General features: G+C 36.5%; 2 protein-coding genes across 2 annotated transcripts in view; both read left to right on the top strand.

Moving 5' to 3' along the window:
• Positions 1 to 18187, top strand: part of LOC134840386 (uncharacterized) — a 181690-nt gene that overhangs the window by 34027 nt on the left and 129476 nt on the right. The window lies entirely within an intron of this gene.
• On the top strand, positions 237 to 14266 carry LOC134839031 (phosphoserine phosphatase-like). The gene is made up of 5 exons (XM_063854427.1): positions 237 to 728; positions 1007 to 1091; positions 1167 to 1216; positions 1683 to 1977; positions 13921 to 14266. The coding sequence occupies exons 1-5, from the start codon at positions 532 to 534 to the stop codon at positions 14128 to 14130; spliced, it is 837 nt and encodes a 278-aa protein (XP_063710497.1). The 5' UTR covers positions 237 to 531; the 3' UTR covers positions 14131 to 14266.

The following is an 18187-nucleotide window of genomic DNA, read 5'->3' as shown; positions in this document are numbered from 1 at the left end:
TTTGGGTATTTCTGACACGCATAATTAATACTGAGGGAACCTTTTCAAACTTCAGAGTCTCTTTTAACTTAATCAAGTGAGAGATATAAATAAGGTCAAACCAAAATTGCACTCATCCGTTTTATTTTGCAACAGTTCAGGACCTGATTAAATATCGGATCAGTAATTTTCCGTAGATTACAATTAAAATGCAGACTTTATGAAAGTCAAAATTATGACCACTAGGCAGGCCTCAAACTTAATTAAGATAAACATTGTCAAATTTAGTTCAATTGAGCTTGTCTTATAAACCAGTATAACCGATCCCTGCTAAGTTAATCATCATTTGTGGTCGACTCAAAAATCGCAGCCAATCAGATTTGATTTTGACGACGCAGTTTGATTTTGACTCATTCTTGCGCACCCCTTTCGTAGAGTTTTGAAAACTTTATTATTCATAACTTTAGTTACTATCTAAAAGTTTCTACTTAACACATTTCAACTTGATTCTGAAAAACATTCAGCTTTTTATTTGTGTAATAAACTCGAATCATGCCCAGTTCAGCGCTTCCCACTTTTCGAAACTTGCCTCTCAATCTCCCCAAAAGTAGGTCTGAGGTCATGACCCTTTGGGCTAATTTGGGTGCCCATGACGCCGTCTGTTTTGACGTGGACTCCACCGTGGTCCAGGGAGAATTCATAGATGAGCTGGCCGATTATTTGGGAGTTGGGAATCGAGTGCAACAGGTGTAAGTAGAATATCAATCCGGTTGTTTCCATTAGACGGCGATATCTTTTTATTTAATTCGCAGATCTAAGGTTTTCCATGGTTGGAGAGGAGATCTTTAAGAGAAATAACTTGCTTTCAGGCTGAAAAAATAGCTTTACTAAGGTCTGATTCAAGCTTTGAAATCAAACTTTGTCAGAAAAATTATCTTAAAAGTCTTGATAGTCTGAACATTAAACGATGACTTTGGCCCGGACCCGCTGTTACGCAGCGCAATACTTCATTTGGTTTTCTGCTTAGAACTAAGAATGCCATGGGAGGCAACATGAACTTCAGATCAGCTCTGCGAGAAAGACTCAACATCATGAAGCCTGACCTAAAATCTGTAAGAAAAACTAACGAATGAACAAGGCTTGTTTTTATTAAGACTTTTAGATTCAACATGATATCAACCTTTCAGGTGGAAAATTTCAAGCTGAACAATGATTTGATACTGACAACTGGAATAGAGTAAGTAATCCGTTAGCATATGGTCCCCACTTAGTACTATTTAAGATATTCATTTTTGGCTGACTGACCCTAAAAGTTTTCTAAAGGCGCCTTCGGCGCCAGAATGTACTAATTTTGAGGTGTTAGCGCGCGCCGAAAAAGCGCGATTTTTTGTTCAAAATTTTCCAAAAAGTGCCTAAAAATGCCTTTTTTCGGCCCGTTTTTTCAACAGATTGCCTGCGGCGCAGAAAATTTGACTGAAACAGGGTCTTTAGAATGCTTTGGGAGAGCTCGGAAAATCAATTTGGTCGACCTAAAAAAATGTAGACAAAGTTTTCAAAATATTTTTTTGAAAATCCGCCCCCCCCCCCTCGAGAAAATCCTAGATCCGCCCTTGGCGCAAACGGATAGATATATATCTTATGGTTTCTTATTAAATGATGCTTCATATGCAAACAACCAAGCATATGCAATGAACTTTTTCTAGGGAACTTGTGAAGGACCTCCAACGTCGAAAAGTTGAAGTCTACTTAGTCTCCGGTGGTTTCCAGTCATTAATTTTACCTCTGGCCAAACAAATAAACATTCCCGAATCCAATGTTTTCGCGAATAAACTTCTCTTCAACTCGGCGGGCGACTACGCTGGCTTCGACGAAACAGAGCCGACTTCGATGTCGGGTGGGAAAGCACTGGCAGTCTCGGCGATCAAAGAGAGGGGTGAACATAGACATGTGATTATGGTGGGCGACGGAGCCACCGATGCAGAGGCTTGTCCGCCAGCGGTTAGTAATGGAGTTCAAAATGTCCAAAAAGAAAGTAGAAGTTAACATATACTTGATGGAGTAACACTTGATGCATTAACATATTTTTTACGGTCAACACGAATTTAAGTCAACATTTTTGACTTAATTGACGTCCAATGCAGTTTTTGACCAAATTCAACTCGTAAACATCACTCGTCAACATAAAAATGCCTTCAATCAGCCTTCAACTTTAAGCTGCAGCTTTAAAAAAAACTTGTAACCACCAAATTTATTTTCTGTTTCGACTTTTGAAAAATCCATCCCGCAAAACACAAAGAAAAACCGTTAATGTACCCTTTTATCTACCACCAATTTCTCACTGCAGTGATGAAAAAACACCCACTGAAGTACTATTTTGCAAATTGAGGTTGTAAAAGTATTATGGTTTGTTTATTTAACCTCTGATCTTAACTTACCATCGACCTTTAAGTTGTTAATTTATATACCTGCCAAAAGCGCAACGGCTTTTGGTAGACTCTGAATTGGACACTATCTTTTATGATACGTAACAAATCAATCGCAACCAATTCAATCTTTTAAACCTCTCTTAACTTAGATAGAATCCCCGTCTTTTATTTAGTCTTAAATAAAAGCCTACAATTTTAGTAGGAATCTTAATCATCCACAGTCTTAATCTATTCTTAGTTTAAGTCACTCTTTTACAACACGAGTGGTATCCTAATTTTTTAACATGGCGCAGTCGGATGAATCAAATCTACGCGGACTAGAGTTTTTTTGGAACAACTCATCATACGAAAATCAACATGACTGGGAAAGGTGGGCGGAAAAATTCCAACTGACAATTATTGCGAAAGACTCCGTAGACATCGAAGATGTAATTAACCCACCGATAAGAGAAGAACTAATCTACCCTATGGCAGAACCACTGGACCCATCCGAGGATCAGACCCGTCGGGCCGAAAAAGAGGAACGTCATAGAGTAGCAGTACAAAATTACAACGAAGAATTAAAAAGGAGAAGGGCGGAAGATAACGCAAAATTCAACGGACTTCAAATAGGAGATATTGACAAGAAGCTCAAATCACAGCTATACCTAGCACTCGGGAAAGAAGGACAGAAATGCTTTTCTCATAAAAATCCTGGAAAAAAAATTCTGGATATTAATTTCGCAGAATTTTGGGAACTATTAAAAACGACTTTCACGATCACTACAAACCTAACATACGAAAGATTTAAATTTTTTGGCCGAAGACAGAAAGAACATGAGTCCTTAGAAAAATTCCATGAAATTCTTTCAGAACTAGCAAAAAATTGTAAACTGGGGGAACTCGAGTCAGAACTAGTAAGAGACATTTTCATAACCAACATGAGAAATGTCGAGATCCAAAAGAAACTATGCATTGAATACTTGACCCCAGAAAACGTACTATCTTACGTATTAGTTCACGAAAAAGGTACTAAAATTCATCAACAGTATCTAAAATTCCCAACTTACAACCCAGGACCAAGATCACAATACGTGAAGAACGAATCAACATTAAACATAGTCGAAAATAACAAGTGCCGTAATTGCGGTCAGCAATTCAAAAAAGGACACCTATCCACATGCCCGGCTAGAGATAGAAACTGCAATACGTGCGGACGGAAAGGACATTTTGCTAAACACTGTAGGAGTTCAGCAAAAACTCAAACTAACATCGTCGATCAGAATCGGGTACCCCAAGAAAACGAAAATATCCGGGCCAACCCGCAGGAAAATCCCGAATTTGAGGTTAACCTAGACGACTTCTTAGTTCTATCCATCGACACAGATAACCAAATAAATGCCGTAGAAGACAAAATAGAGCGCGGAGTGAGAACAGTATTCAATCACGAAGGATTAGAATTGAAAAAGACACTAAAAGTAGCTCTGGGAAAATTCAACCCCTACTATACCGAGATCCAAATTGACTCTGCAAGCCCAGTTTCCTTCATGAAAAAAGACCTACTACACGAACTGAAGATACGAGACAGATTTGTAAAGCTAGAACCTGTGGACGAGATAACAAAGAAAGCATACCAGGGTTTCGGGAGTACGATCAATATTATTGGAAAAGTTCGAGTGAAAATCCAATCGAAAGGATGGGAGGCTAATGATCAAAAACTTTTTATCACAGAAGGGGCTGAAAGAAATCTACTAGGAAATGACATCCTACCAAATTTGGGTATTGTAGTATTTCAAAAACAACCTCCACCCAACGGGTCAAAGTCACGGGAAAACCAGAAAGTACCACCCATCGGGACAAATGTCAATCAAATAAAATTCGCATCCGACATCCAACAGGATCAAAACCAAGAGACATCATCCCAATGTGAGTTTAAACTATACATATCAAAGCACTTTCCAGACCTTATAAAAAGAACTGGTAGATCAAAAAACTACGTAGTTAATACTTATTTTAACGAGCCGATAAAACCGATACAGGTGAAAGGGAAACGTATCCCAATCCATCTTCTCCCCAAAGTCAAACTATGCATCGACCAATTATTAAGTGACGGACACATTGAAAAACTATCTAGATGCTCTGAAGATTGTTTTATTTCCCCTATCGTGATTACAGCAAAAAGGGATGGATCAATAAAACTAGCGTTGAACTCAAAACTACTAAACAAACAAATATTTCGCAATAGATATCAAATGCCGAATCTATTCGAACTAATTGACAACGTTGCAGTCACTATTAGCGGCCACGATCAAAGAAACATCTGGTTTTCGTCGATAGATCTAAAATACGCCTACAGCCAAATTCCGCTTTCGAAAAAGGCAAGTAATCAGTGTAATTTTAACATTGTGGGGGGAGAAGTAACGGGTTCATACCGTTTTAAAACCGGATTCTATGGACTAGGCGATATGCCCAATGAATTTCAACGTATAATGGACCGTTTGACGGAAAAACTACCAAATAATCATTGTTATCTTGACGACATCCTAATCGCCACCGTAGGTAGCGAGGAAGAACATAAAAAGCTAGTCATTAATGTGTTAAAAACGCTAGATGACGAGGGACTAGCCATAAAATGGGAAAAATGCACGTTTTTAACTCATAACATAGAATGGTTGGGATTTAGAATCGACGCAAAAGGGACGACACCATTAATACATAAATCTGACGCAATCAGAAACCTAAAAGAACCAAACTGTATTAAAGACATCAGATCCTTAATGGGATCGATTAACCAATTTAATAAGTTCATACCAAACCTAGCGTCCCTATCAACACCCTTCAGAGAACTTATGCAAAAGAATAAACCATTTAAGTGGTCCACAGTACATACGGAAGCGTTTGAAAAAATCAAGAACGAAATTTGTAATACGGTGATGAACCACCATTTCGATGTAAAACTGAACACTCGGGTGAAATGCGACGCCTCACATTTAGGATTGGGCGCGTCAATCGAACAAGACCATTGGGGAAATTGGAAGACCGTAGCGTTCGCTAGCAGATTTTTGAATATCGCCGAATTAAAATACAGCACTAACGAACTCGAATTACTGGGATTAGTCTGGGCACTAGATCATTTCAAAAATTATCTACTGGGTAATCAATTCTCAATTTTAACAGATCACAAAGCCTTAATAGGAGCACTGAAAGACGATAAATACACTAAAACGGCCCAATCACGCCTCACCCGTTGGGCGGATAAACTATTACCGTTCGACTTTACCGTAGAACATTTACCCGGAAAAGATATGGGATTTGTCGATTATATATCCCGACACCCATCGGGTGAACCCGTACCAGTTTCTCTGGATGACGAGAAGTTCGTTATCGCTTCAGTAAACCAGATTAGTACACTCCTAGGCTTTGATCACCTTATGCCAAAAAATTCGTGGGCGCAAATAAGAAATCAATTTTCTCAACATTTCTTAGCACATGACGTCACTTCTTGCAATGCGATTAGCCAGTCAACAGATCATATGACCAGTCAAGAAATAGAACGTGATAAACGAATTGCTAATGCCGCTGAAACTTTCCAAGCGATATCTAACCATTCCAACATTTCAGTGTGTCAAAATTCTCACTCGCGTACAGAACTGTGTGACTCATCTTGCAAAACTAACGACTTTTTTTACGAATTTTAAAATCCTGAAAGAAATGGCAGAACAAATTGAATTTAACCAACAAAAAGAACTTACTACTAAAGAAAACACGGACGTTTTAACACCAAATACTAGTAACCCGTCGGACAAACCCGAGAATAGATCACCTAGCAAAAAGAAAACAGTTAACTTATTCCCTTTCTCTTGGCCGGAAATATTTGACTCTAAATTTATGTCCCTCTTATCGAAACAAGATCTAATTCTGAAAAAGATAATCAAGGCAATCGAGGAAGACCGAAAACAGGATATCCTACAACTGGGAAACTATTATAAGTCATATTTGAATAACTTACATGTCAGTGGAGGATGCCTCTATTTGGACAACCGTTTAGTAATCCCAGCATGCCTAAGATCGACTATGCTGAACAGACTACACGAAGCCCACCCCGGCCAGTTCGCAATGAAAAGCCTGGCAACGCAATACATCTGGTGGCCGAAAATTTACCGTGAAATCCAAGTCCACGGCGAAAATTGTATAGAGTGCGTGAAAGCAGGTAAAAATTTGAAACCTCTTATAAAACACAATACCCTAGGGGAACTCCCAATGGTCGAAGAACCAAACCAAGAAATGGAATTAGATTTCGCTGGTCCGTTACCTTTAGTATGGGGAACAAAAAAATACATATTGGTGTGTGTAGACAGATTTTCAAAATTCCCATCAGCTCAAATAACATCCAGTACATCGGCAAAATCTATTATAAACTTCCTTAGTAAATACATTGCTTTACACGGGATACCTAGAACAATTAGAACAGATCAAGGATCTGGTTTCATCTCCAAGGAAGTTAGAGAATTCTGCCACGATCACAACATAAAGGTGATATTTAGCCCAGTGGGTGATCATAGAGCTACGGGATTAGTGGAACGCCTAATCAGGACCATTAAGGAACGACTCCTGGTTATGGCACAAGAACGTCCAAAACCTTCACTAGAATCTGCACTCCTGAAAATAATAAAATGCTTAAGAACAGTAACTCAACAGTCGCTTAACTGCTCTCCTTTCGAAGCACATTTCGGTAGATCCCCAAACACTATCTGGCATAATTTGGTCAAATCACCCTCTTCGAATAACCTTGATTGGAACAAAACTTTGTTATGTATAGATAAAGGCAAAAAACTAATGAGCCGAGAGCGAAGACATGACTGGGATGCCCCTGACGACATAGAAGATGGAGATGTCGATGAAAATTCATCATCCTCGGAGGATATCTCAAATGCCGTGAGATATGTACCAACAAGTGCTGGATCCCCAGTAAAAGTCCTCTCCCGGTCAGAAAAAAGAGATGCCTTGGGCATAAAGGACTCAATTCTGAACAACCCGTCGGGTAAGACCATTGTTTATCGAAAAATCCAAGATAGAATGAAAAATGAACCATACTATAGAGTACTTAAGGACGAAATCGTAAGGGAATCAGATCACACTGTGACTCTAAAAAATGGTAAAATAATACGTAAATCTGATTTAGCCATTAAAAGACAGTGCACCCAGAAGAAACCAAGTCCGAGAAAACGAGACCAATTAGTTAGATTTTATGCGACTAAAGGATTGAGGAAAACTGCAAAACCTCCAAGAAATATCGGATTTAAAAGCTCAAAAACTACCCAAAAGAAACGAAATCTTCAGTGGAAATTTGAAGAACTTGACATTGCGAGGCGAGACGCGGCCATGAACAGTTCTAGGGAAACTCTTCTTAGAGAAGAAGAAGAACAGAGAAAGAGACTGAGAACACCGATTGGCCTCGAGAGCGACCAAGAACCAAGCCCGTCGGGCAAACCCGAACTTCTTAAAAGTTACCTAAATGAACCCGGAGTGACGATTGAACCACATGAAGAGATGTCAGACGATAATGCTAGTGACTTAATGACACTAAGAGACCTCAAGGAGAAAACACTACTCGAAACTACGAAACGAGACGAACACCTAATGTCCGACCGAACAGATCCTAAGCTAGAATCATCAGACCACGCCGACCAGAAGGTCGAGTTAGATGAGATTCCTTTGATCAACTTGGATTACGGTGACAATGAAAGAGACTCTCAAGCGACCCCACAGCTGATTCTCTTAGACACTAGGGAGGAGGGTAATGAAGCGACCCAAGAAATGCCGGTACCTTCAGAGAATCCCGGAGGAAAGTTCCCTAAATCTACTGGAGAACAAACCACCATGGCGGAGATGGGACCGAAACAAATACTTTCTGACCGCACTACGAAGTCACAGAAATTGTCCGGTACTGCTAAAAGGAAAGCGTCATCCCCAATGAAATCACCACCCTCGAAAAAACTATCAGAAATTTTTACACGTCAAAACACGAGACCTATGCGAACTAGGCAGCCTCCCAAGATGCTAGATGAGAGAGTATTTACCAGTATAGTCGATCTAACTGAGGAAGACCGCGATGTCCCAGAATTCGGTTCACCTAATTTAGTCTCAGTATGTTCAACGTTGGAAGCAACTACGGTAGAAATGGAAAGCCATCATGTCGACCTAGTAGACCTGACAACATTAACACCACCTTCATCATCACGCCCTACCATAGTTCACTTGCGGGAAGATATCGACGCGTACTCAAGTGACCCAAAGCCCTCAAAAACAGACGATCAAAAGAGCCCAGACAAGAATGTCAAATTTAGCCCTGATGTTTGTTCCACGCGATTTAACCCATTGGGCCTATCTAATGAAATTTCAACTCCTACATTTATACCCATCGTATCTGACCCACACTGGCTGAACACCTCCTCTATCATTTCGGCGATAGAACTCCTTGGACGGCCAATGACGCTGGAGGAGCTAAGAAGATGGACTATAAATAAAGCAGCAAATCGGGAATCTGATTAGACGCAGGAGCTCGAAAATAGATGTCATCAAAAACATTCTTGACCTATCAAAACTCCATCGTAAAACTTCTAGCACCTATATGTTCTGTTTATTGTTTATCGCCTAACATTCCAGGATCCTAGGGTCATACAAACCTCCAGTGCTGTTATTTTAAGTTATTGTGATGATTGGTAACATTTATACCCTTGTTTTGGCCACAGAATTTTGCCGAATTCCATTATAGTTCTGTTCACCCATGGGGCGCTACCATCGGATAACAATTAGATTTATTCATTTTGGTTCTACCCAGTATTCCGCTTAGTTTTACGACAACTCTCTGCATACCTTATGACTCTATTCACCCTGGTGCTATTTCAGTTTCTTGCTTGCCTATAGTCACCAGTGTATAGTTATTTCTTCCGACGAATACATATTATTCGATCTAAGGTGCTTTGTTTTGGAATCTTGTTTTTGTTTGTTGAACTTGCCGTCCGGCCCGTCGGGTCCGATCACCGGTCTTCCCCGTACTGTACACCCACCCTTTCGACCTGATAACCGTGTAATTGTACTTAGTTTATGATACGCCTCTTGGGCCCTTTATCAAATCTGTGTTCTTACGAATCTAGATCCACTCTCGGGGGTCCTAGACAATGCGCCTACTGATTCATTCATCTTAGTGCTTAATCATTTTTGTTTTGTTCCCTTCTGGTGAGGCGAAAGGGATAGATTATAGATAAAATTTCGCGGGGAATGTAAAAGTATTATGGTTTGTTTATTTAACCTCTGATCTTAACTTACCATCGACCTTTAAGTTGTTAATTTATATACCTGCCAAAAGCGCAACGGCTTTTGGTAGACTCTGAATTGGACACTATCTTTTATGATACGTAACAAATCAATCGCAACCAATTCAATCTTTTAAACCTCTCTTAACTTAGATAGAATCCCCGTCTTTTATTTAGTCTTAAATAAAAGCCTACAATTTTAGTAGGAATCTTAATCATCCACAGTCTTAATCTATTCTTAGTTTAAGTCACTCTTTTACAACACGAGTGGTATCCTAATTTTTTAACAGAGGTATTCTGACAAGAATTTCAATAGCAGGACTTTGAACAAGAATCAGTTGAAAAACTTTGTTCACGCTCATCAAATAACAGTAAAGTGAAGATGTCATTGGAGCTGAACTTATCTATGTCATTATTTGATCGTGGATTATTTGAGATGGAATTTGGTTCATGTTCTAACCTGGACGGTCATGACCTCTTAAAGCTAAGAAAATCAGAAAACTTATCAAAATAGAACTTGAAGTTTGATCTTAGATTTAACAAGACTGCTTGCATTTCGTATCAGGGCAAAGTCTTGAATGATCCGACTGCTCGTTAACTTATTTGGTGTAGTGGCAAAAAAGTTTGAACTTTCATTTTTTGTTGTAAAACATCGCGGAAAAGTTTTCGAAATTATTTCGCACACTACGCGTACGAAGAGAGTAGGGATTTTCTCGCGGAAAAATTATTGCAGTTTCACCAAATTGAAAAACCCGGTAACTTTACAAAAAACTTGTCGAAAATTGATTTTCAAAAAATATATGTAGAAGGTACTTAGTTTTTTAACTTTGAGCGCAGGGCATCAAAATAATTCGGACTGTAATAAAACTCCGTCAAAAATTGTTAGTTGAAAATTCAAAATTTCTCTGCAGAAAAAAGCATCCTGTGAGCAAGTGTCCCATCATATTTTTCGAACGTCAGAACAAAAAGACTGCCTGCATCAGATCAAAGACATGGTTGTCTTGACTGCACTCTCAATGAACGTATTTCAAACTATTATATAGATCATGACGTTTTTCTTTGCGTTTTTTTTTCAGAAAAAATCTTAAAGTTTGTTCAGGCTGAATTTTACTTTTTCGCTTTTGTTCAGGCTAAAGTTCAGTTTAACCCTATTTTTTTGGCGTTTCTATTTTAAATTTCGTTTTGAACATTTCCATTCTTACAAGGAAGATAAATTTCACTATCAGACAGCAAAAATGTAAACAGGTCATGAAAACCGTGATCGCTTTCTAATTTTGAAAATGAAGTTAATTTACAGATATCCCAGTGGAGCAAAAAGTTTACCTATTGATTCAGCTTTGTCTAATTGGGTTAACTTGATCAAAAACAAAAAAGTGTCAATAATAAATAGTTCTAAAAATTCGGAGAGCTTTACAGCCATTTAGTTTTTTTTTGAAATTTCAGCTATTGAGATTTTTTTCTAAAAATTAGTCATTATTTTTTCTGCTTACTTGCACTGACTTTTTTCCAACAGTCTGTTGGCTTTGTTTGTTTGTTTCAATTCATTTTGGTGAAAATTGCTACCTCTTTTCAACTTTGAATATTTTTTCTTGTCAACTTTTCTCCTAAACGAACCGGCTGAAAGGTTTCCAGCTTTGATTTAACTAACACGAGATTAGTTTATTATGAAAATGAATTCTCCGTTCATAAATAGCTGAACAGTTTGGTCAAAAACGAGATTGATGTATTATGAATTTTAATTCTCCGTCCATAAATAGCTGAATCGTTTGAACAAGTTAGCTCGCCTAAGTTCAAATATGAAGTGTTGGTGTGCCGGTTAAATTATTGTTCCGACTTTCGATACGAAAGTAACGGAATATTTGTGCTCGGGGTGGGTTTTTTTTCTTCAGACAAATTTCGACTTTTTAACTAGCCCTTTTTGACGGAAGTTTTTTAAAAATCAGTCAAAAATTATTGTTGTCCTGAGCTCAAATTTGAAAAAATATTTCACCTGTGATCATTTTTTGTAAAGTTATGAGGGTTTAAAGATTGCCATTTTGGCCCTTTTAACCAATTTGGGACAATTAACGCGCGATATAATTCGCGCTATTAATGCGTGAGCTGAGATTTAATCCGTCTTATAAATCGTTCCAAATTGGTTGAACGAAGCTTATTTGCCATAATTGATTTGATACAAGGAACTAAATCTTTATATTGCGTGTGGGGGGATGATTTTCACAACAAATTTCAAATTTTAGAAAAAGAAATTTCATTTTATTTTTATTTCATTTAACTTTTTTTATGTTATTACTGCTGCTCCATAAACCTTAAATGGCAGTTGGAACATTCAGGGCTTCGTCTTGATACGAGCTTCGCCCTGATACGAGCAGTCTTGTAAAGTTTAGTTGATCAAATGACTGGTATTTGCTACTTTGAATCCATTTGATTAAAACTAAAAACAAAGATGACCGTTTCTTGTGCATGTAGCTCAGAATGTCCCCACTGCTTTCATTAAAAAACGGTGAGAAGATTTTTGTTCTTCAATTTAGTGTCGCTTTTTGTGCTAGATGTGATGAGAAAACAACACAAACGCCTAAAAATTTAGCGAATTTGGCAAGAGTTGTCAATAAAAAACGAAAAACAAAAATAAATTGAAAAATCTTCAAAATTGTTTCAATACAGTTCATTAATTTTTCTCTTAATTTTTAAAAAAAACTTTTATTGCCAAGAAAGTACCAAATACAGCTTCTAAAGTTAATTTTTTTAAAGCAAACTTTTCTTGTCGGAATGGGTCGAGCGATATATCAAATCAAGCCTCTTCAGATGTGATTTGAAAATTTTTAAAAACTTTTAAAAAGTTTTCCTAATGTTGAGAAACACAGAGAAAAACTGATGTTTTTCAAATCCAGAGACAAGTCTTCAAGCCTGTTAAAGTCTTGTCGCAACAATAAAAAAAACGAATAAACCAAAGAAGAACAAAGAGCGAGTCCTGGTTGTGAAATCCGCTTACAATTCACAAAATACACAGTTTGGCCTCGTAATGGAGCGTTTTTTTTTTCGAATTACTTTTTCCCGGTTTGCCGAACCTTTACTGTCTATTGTGTTGATTGAGCTCATACAACTCTGAGTTTAAAAGTTTTTACAAAGGTAAGAAAATAAAATTTTCAAGTTCTTTTTCTGAAATTGAAATAAATTTTGACAAAATTTACAGCACTTTCGCGTGCATCATTTCAAGAAATTTAATATCACACCGTTAATTAAATGGGTTCGATTTGTTTGGTTTAAATTTTAGCGAAAAAAAAAAGTTCGACTGATTTAAATTATTATGAATTGGCCCTGTATTATTGCTTATCATTGAACCAAAAGAATTGAAACGTTTTAAGTGTAGGTTTTTAGGTTAGAATTTTACAAAAGAAACCGCAAAATGAAACACTAGACAAAAAATCAAGCAAATTTTGATCTATATTTTTTTGACTAAATATAACCGAATTTCCAAAAAAAAAACGTTCTTAAAATTTTTTATTTTGTAAGTGATACAGGATTTTTTTACAGCCTTGTAGGAGTTTGTTCAACACGAAATGCACTAGAAATTGGTTGAGCCACAAAAATGCATGAATGAAAAACATCCATTTTAGTGTCATCGGCAAATTTTTGCTGACCCATTGCAAAAAAAATTCTGTAACTTGTCTTAGTATCATTGATATTGTATTTGTTATAACTTTTTGATAAATTTGAGTGGGAGTTTTGTCTTCTATTGTCATGAATAAGGAGCGCAAGTCAGACTCTCTATCACCAATTGTGGCTGAAACTGTATGAGTATGATGAAAACTGGGGAAACGAACAGGCCAAAATATTGTAATTTTTTTTATAAATGTGAAACACATTTTTTGTTCAGACTACCCACAACCCATCCCCATTCCCCCCATCCAAAGGGATGCAGCGGAACTATGGCGTAGTGTGAGCTTTTTTCCGTCAATTTTGAGTAACTTGAAAAAATTTGTTGTAAGTTGAAGTTTTTTGTAAATGTTAAATCCTTTTAGTTGTGATTATTATTTGTAAATTTTTTTAAAAAATTTGTTTCTATGTCGATAAAAAACGAATGATTGAGTTTTTTGTGTTTTTTTGCAGGTAACACATGAAGAAAGCTTGAATTCCCACTTCAGTTCTACTGTAATTCTTATGTTTTTTAAACCATGAACTGCTCATACAATCAGTTTTTTTAATATACAGCCTTGTTTCAGAATGCATTCATTGGGTTCGGAGGAAACGTAGCACGAGAATCGGTCAAGAACATGTGTCACTTGTACGTTCATTGCTTCTCCGAGTTATTGAACCCTTTGAACTCGAAATCAAACTGTGAATTTAGCAGCCGGACAAAAATGACCAACACAAATAGCATATCAGCTCAGAACTTCGATCAGGGAAAATGTCCGTCGGTTGTGATCCGATGACTGAAATAAACGAAACCAAGATTCACACGGCAATACCTTATAAACTTCAATCACGGTCAATTACTCGGCTTTTAGTAAATAATGACATTTGAATCAATTTTTCACAATTTGTCATTTTTTGTACAAATTGACTATTTTCGACCAATTGTTTCACCTTTTCATTTCGGAGATCAGATCAGTCTTACAAAGATGCAAAGCAATCAACGCCGAAAAACTGAAAGCAAAAAATAAAAAAGTTAAAAAAATAACAGTGCAACATTTTCAATACAATTTAAAACACTACATTTCAAAAAGTTAAATTAATTAATTGCATGATTCAAACAGGCTTCTGACGGGTGAGTAGAACAATAATTATGAAAGGAATCACAGGAAAATCTAGTAAATTAATTAATTAACATGATTCAAATAGGGCTTCTGACGGGTGAATAGAACAACAATTATGAAACGAATCACAGGAAAATCTAGTTTTCTAGGTATGTAAGCTTATAAAAACTGTTATAAGAATTTTGAGATTTGTAACCACCTAAAACTGAAACTGTTGTGATAACTCTGTTAATAAAATTGATGCACACAACTGATGATTGACAACTTGGATCAATTGAGCAATATCTCTCCCCCCCCCCCCCCCCGTTATGACTCCCCTAGCAAAAACGGTAAAACGCTACAAACAGACGTCAGCTAACGCAAGTAGATGTTTTATGTAATCCTAGCAAGCAATCAATTGACCGCCTGAAGTTTATTTTATATGAGTACGGAGAAAAAATTTTAAAAAGAAAAAAATCTATTTATTTTATAAAAGAAATATATTTATAAAACTTTTTTGCAAATACTTGTTTTGGAGACCATTGCCTCATCGAAGAAAGTGACCTCCAGGATTGGTGCTTTAGCCTTGTATTTGAATATCAAAAACTGTTCTTCGCAGCACATTAAAGTTGTACGCAACAGCTTTTTTCTATTGAGGACAGAAAAAAAATCGCTTTAAGTACCTCAGTTGATTGATTCTTTTTTCACTGTGAATGTAATTTTTGAGCTTTAATATTGTAAATTTTGGCGTTCCACTATTGTTGAACAATCTGGTTTATGATTTCATATCAATCAAACTACTTTGAAGTGTTTATAAACATGTCTCAAGTACATATTGAGCTATCTCCCCCAGGCGAGAACGGGGCGGGGGGTGAGATTGCTCAATTGCGGGAATGGGGGAGGGGAGTGAGATTGCTCAATTGATCCGACAACTTGAACTTAACCAGTGAAATGAAAATTAAATTTAAGAGAAAAATAAGTTTTTGGTTTTCTGTTTTCTAACGTTTTGATACCAGATAAACTATCACTCAAGAACCGTTGATTCTAGAAATTACAGATCAAGCAATTATGTTTAAACCTCAAACTAATTTTTACCGAAATTAATTTTCTGCAAAAATTCTCGAATCAGAGATTCAACAGAAACGTAAAATAAACTTAATTAAAATCACCGCGGTATTCAAAGGAGACAAAAATTGAAAAAAAAGCAATGTTAGCAGTTTTTGTTTTGTTTCTTAAATATACTGCTATTGTTTTGCAAAAGTAAACGACAAATATTTGTTCTCAACACAAATATCTCCAGAGAAGGCTGTTAGTATATCAAGGCGATACCTTGAAAATTTGGACTACCTTTCTTTTGGGCTCCAGTTATATTTGGTAGAGAAAGTTTTGATAAACTAAGCAATTCGATGGTGTAAATATTAAATATTTATTTAAAGAGTTGACTTTAAGAGTTGATTTGGAGTCCCTCAAAAAGTAATCCTATGACCAACAAGACTGCTTGTATCAGGGCAAAGCCCTGAATAATCCGACTTCCCATTAACTGCCTCGAATTGTTTTTGGTGTATGAAATATTGACAAACTACAAATTTTAGGCTGATAATATAAAAGTGTCAATTTTGAGTCTTTTATGGAAATAATTAGACCAATTTGTTTATCTCAATTTAATTTGGAAAAATTATGAGTGCAAATAATTTAGGACGCATAAATAATTCGCGTTTTGAGGCAAACTATCAAAGTATTATTTCTACAGCAAAGCTGCACTTTAGTCTATTGCAAGCACACTCGCTTCGCAATCCCCAGATTTCCGGATTGAAGCCCATGCGCAGTCAACTGTTCTAAAATTACTTTGAATAAAAAAAACCATCCCGAGCATTAAAATTCCTCATTTTTATCGGAAGTCGGAACAATTAGTTCTTATATCATCTAAGGACTTCGTAAAAGGAAATTATAAAATCTCTTATAATGAAAAACTATGGTCATAATAAGGCTTGATTTCAATTCTGAACAATTTTGAGAAGGAGATAATCATGACTGTTTCAACAGCCATAACTAGGGCTTCAAATTTGAGAGAAGTAGTACTAAAATCTGATCTAAAGTTTTCTCTGATATAAAAATTTTTCAATTTTAGGGTTGACAGTAAATTATTAAACTAAAATCTGTGGATTTTGAATGTTTAGGGGAAGCAAGCTTGTGAATAAAAATTATCAAGTCTGCTCGTTTTCCAGGGCGAAGCCCTGAGTATTCCAACTGCCCCTTAAGGTCAATTTTTAAAGTTTTAGGTTAAAACATTGATGAAATAAACATGAAAAAATAAAAAGCATAGATATTTTTTCCAGTTTCTTAAAATGTTTTCCCTCATTCACGAATGATTAACTACAAAGAGGTATATTTGATCTCCTATATTCTAAAAAAAAATGACTTGCATCAATTCAGTTTAGAAAGCATACTCCTCATCTCACGCTTGTTATAAAAACGCAATCTATTGCGAAGTTCTTATAATCAAATTGGCCAGAATAGCAATTTTAAGCGACCATTACCTTACAAAAACAATCACAGGTAAAATATATTTTTTAATTTGAGCTCACAAAATAAAATGTTTCAGTTGGTATGAGAAATTTTTTGTCATAAAAAAGAGATATAAAGTCGAAAATTGACTGAATAAAGAAAACGACCCAAAAATAAATATTACGCACTTTCTTTGAAAGTCGGAACAATTAGATCTTATATGATCTGAGAATTTCCTGCAAAGAAACGGTAATAATTCCTTAAAAGACTAAATATGATCGTAACATGGCCTGATTTTAATTTGGAGTTTATTGAATTTTTGAATGGTTGATAATACTCAGTGTTATTTTTCAGCAGTCAAAAAAAGTCTTCAAAAATTGATTGATCAAAGTGTATATAGGATAATACGTAGAATTAGGATTTAATCTAGAATTTTCTCGATGGGCGTTTTTTTTTCAATTGGACCACAATTATTTCCTGAAACTGCTCAAAATTGAGTACATTGACACCAAAGGTACTTTAGTACCAATAGGAGACACTTTAGGTAAGCAGGGGGTCGACTCTTTGGGAAGAGAGAGAAGGAAGGACGCCCGTCCCCGCCCAATTCCCCCTACACTCAATACTGCTTAGTACACTTACTGGGTAGCTTATTTATTGCTGAATAATCCGACTGCCCATTAACTGCCTCGAATTGTTTTTGGTGTATGAAATATTGACGAACTACAAATTTTAGGCTGATAATATACAAGTGTCAGGGGGTCGACTCTTTGGGAAGAGAGAGAAGGAAGGACGCCCGTCCCCGCCCAATTCCCCCTACACTTAATACTGCTTAGTACACTTACCGGGTAGCTTATTTATTGCTGAATAATCCGACTGCCCATTAACTGCCTCGAATTGTTTTTGGTGTATGAAATATTGACAAACTACAAATTTTAGGCTGATAATATAAAAGTGTCAATTTTGAGTCGTTTATGGAAATAAATAGACCAATTTATTTATCTCAATTTAGTTTGGAACAATTATGAGTGCAAATAATTTAGGACGCATAAATAATTCGCGTTTTGAGGCAATCTATCAAAGTATAATTCCAACAGGGAAGAGAGAGAAGGAAGGACGCCCGTCTCCGCCCAATTCCCCCTACACTTAATACTGCTTAGTACACTTACTGGGTAGCTTATTTATTGCAGGCTCAGATCCCAGTCTCTGATTTTCGTTTCAGAAAATTGTCTGAAATAGAAAAAACCACCCA

Source organism: Symsagittifera roscoffensis, chromosome 2 (genome assembly GCF_963678635.1).
Source record: "Symsagittifera roscoffensis chromosome 2, txSymRosc1.1, whole genome shotgun sequence".
Lineage (NCBI taxonomy): Eukaryota > Metazoa > Xenacoelomorpha > Acoela > Convolutidae > Symsagittifera > Symsagittifera roscoffensis.
The sequence above is the reverse complement of the archived record's forward strand: the minus strand, read 5'-3'. Positions and strand labels throughout refer to the sequence as shown.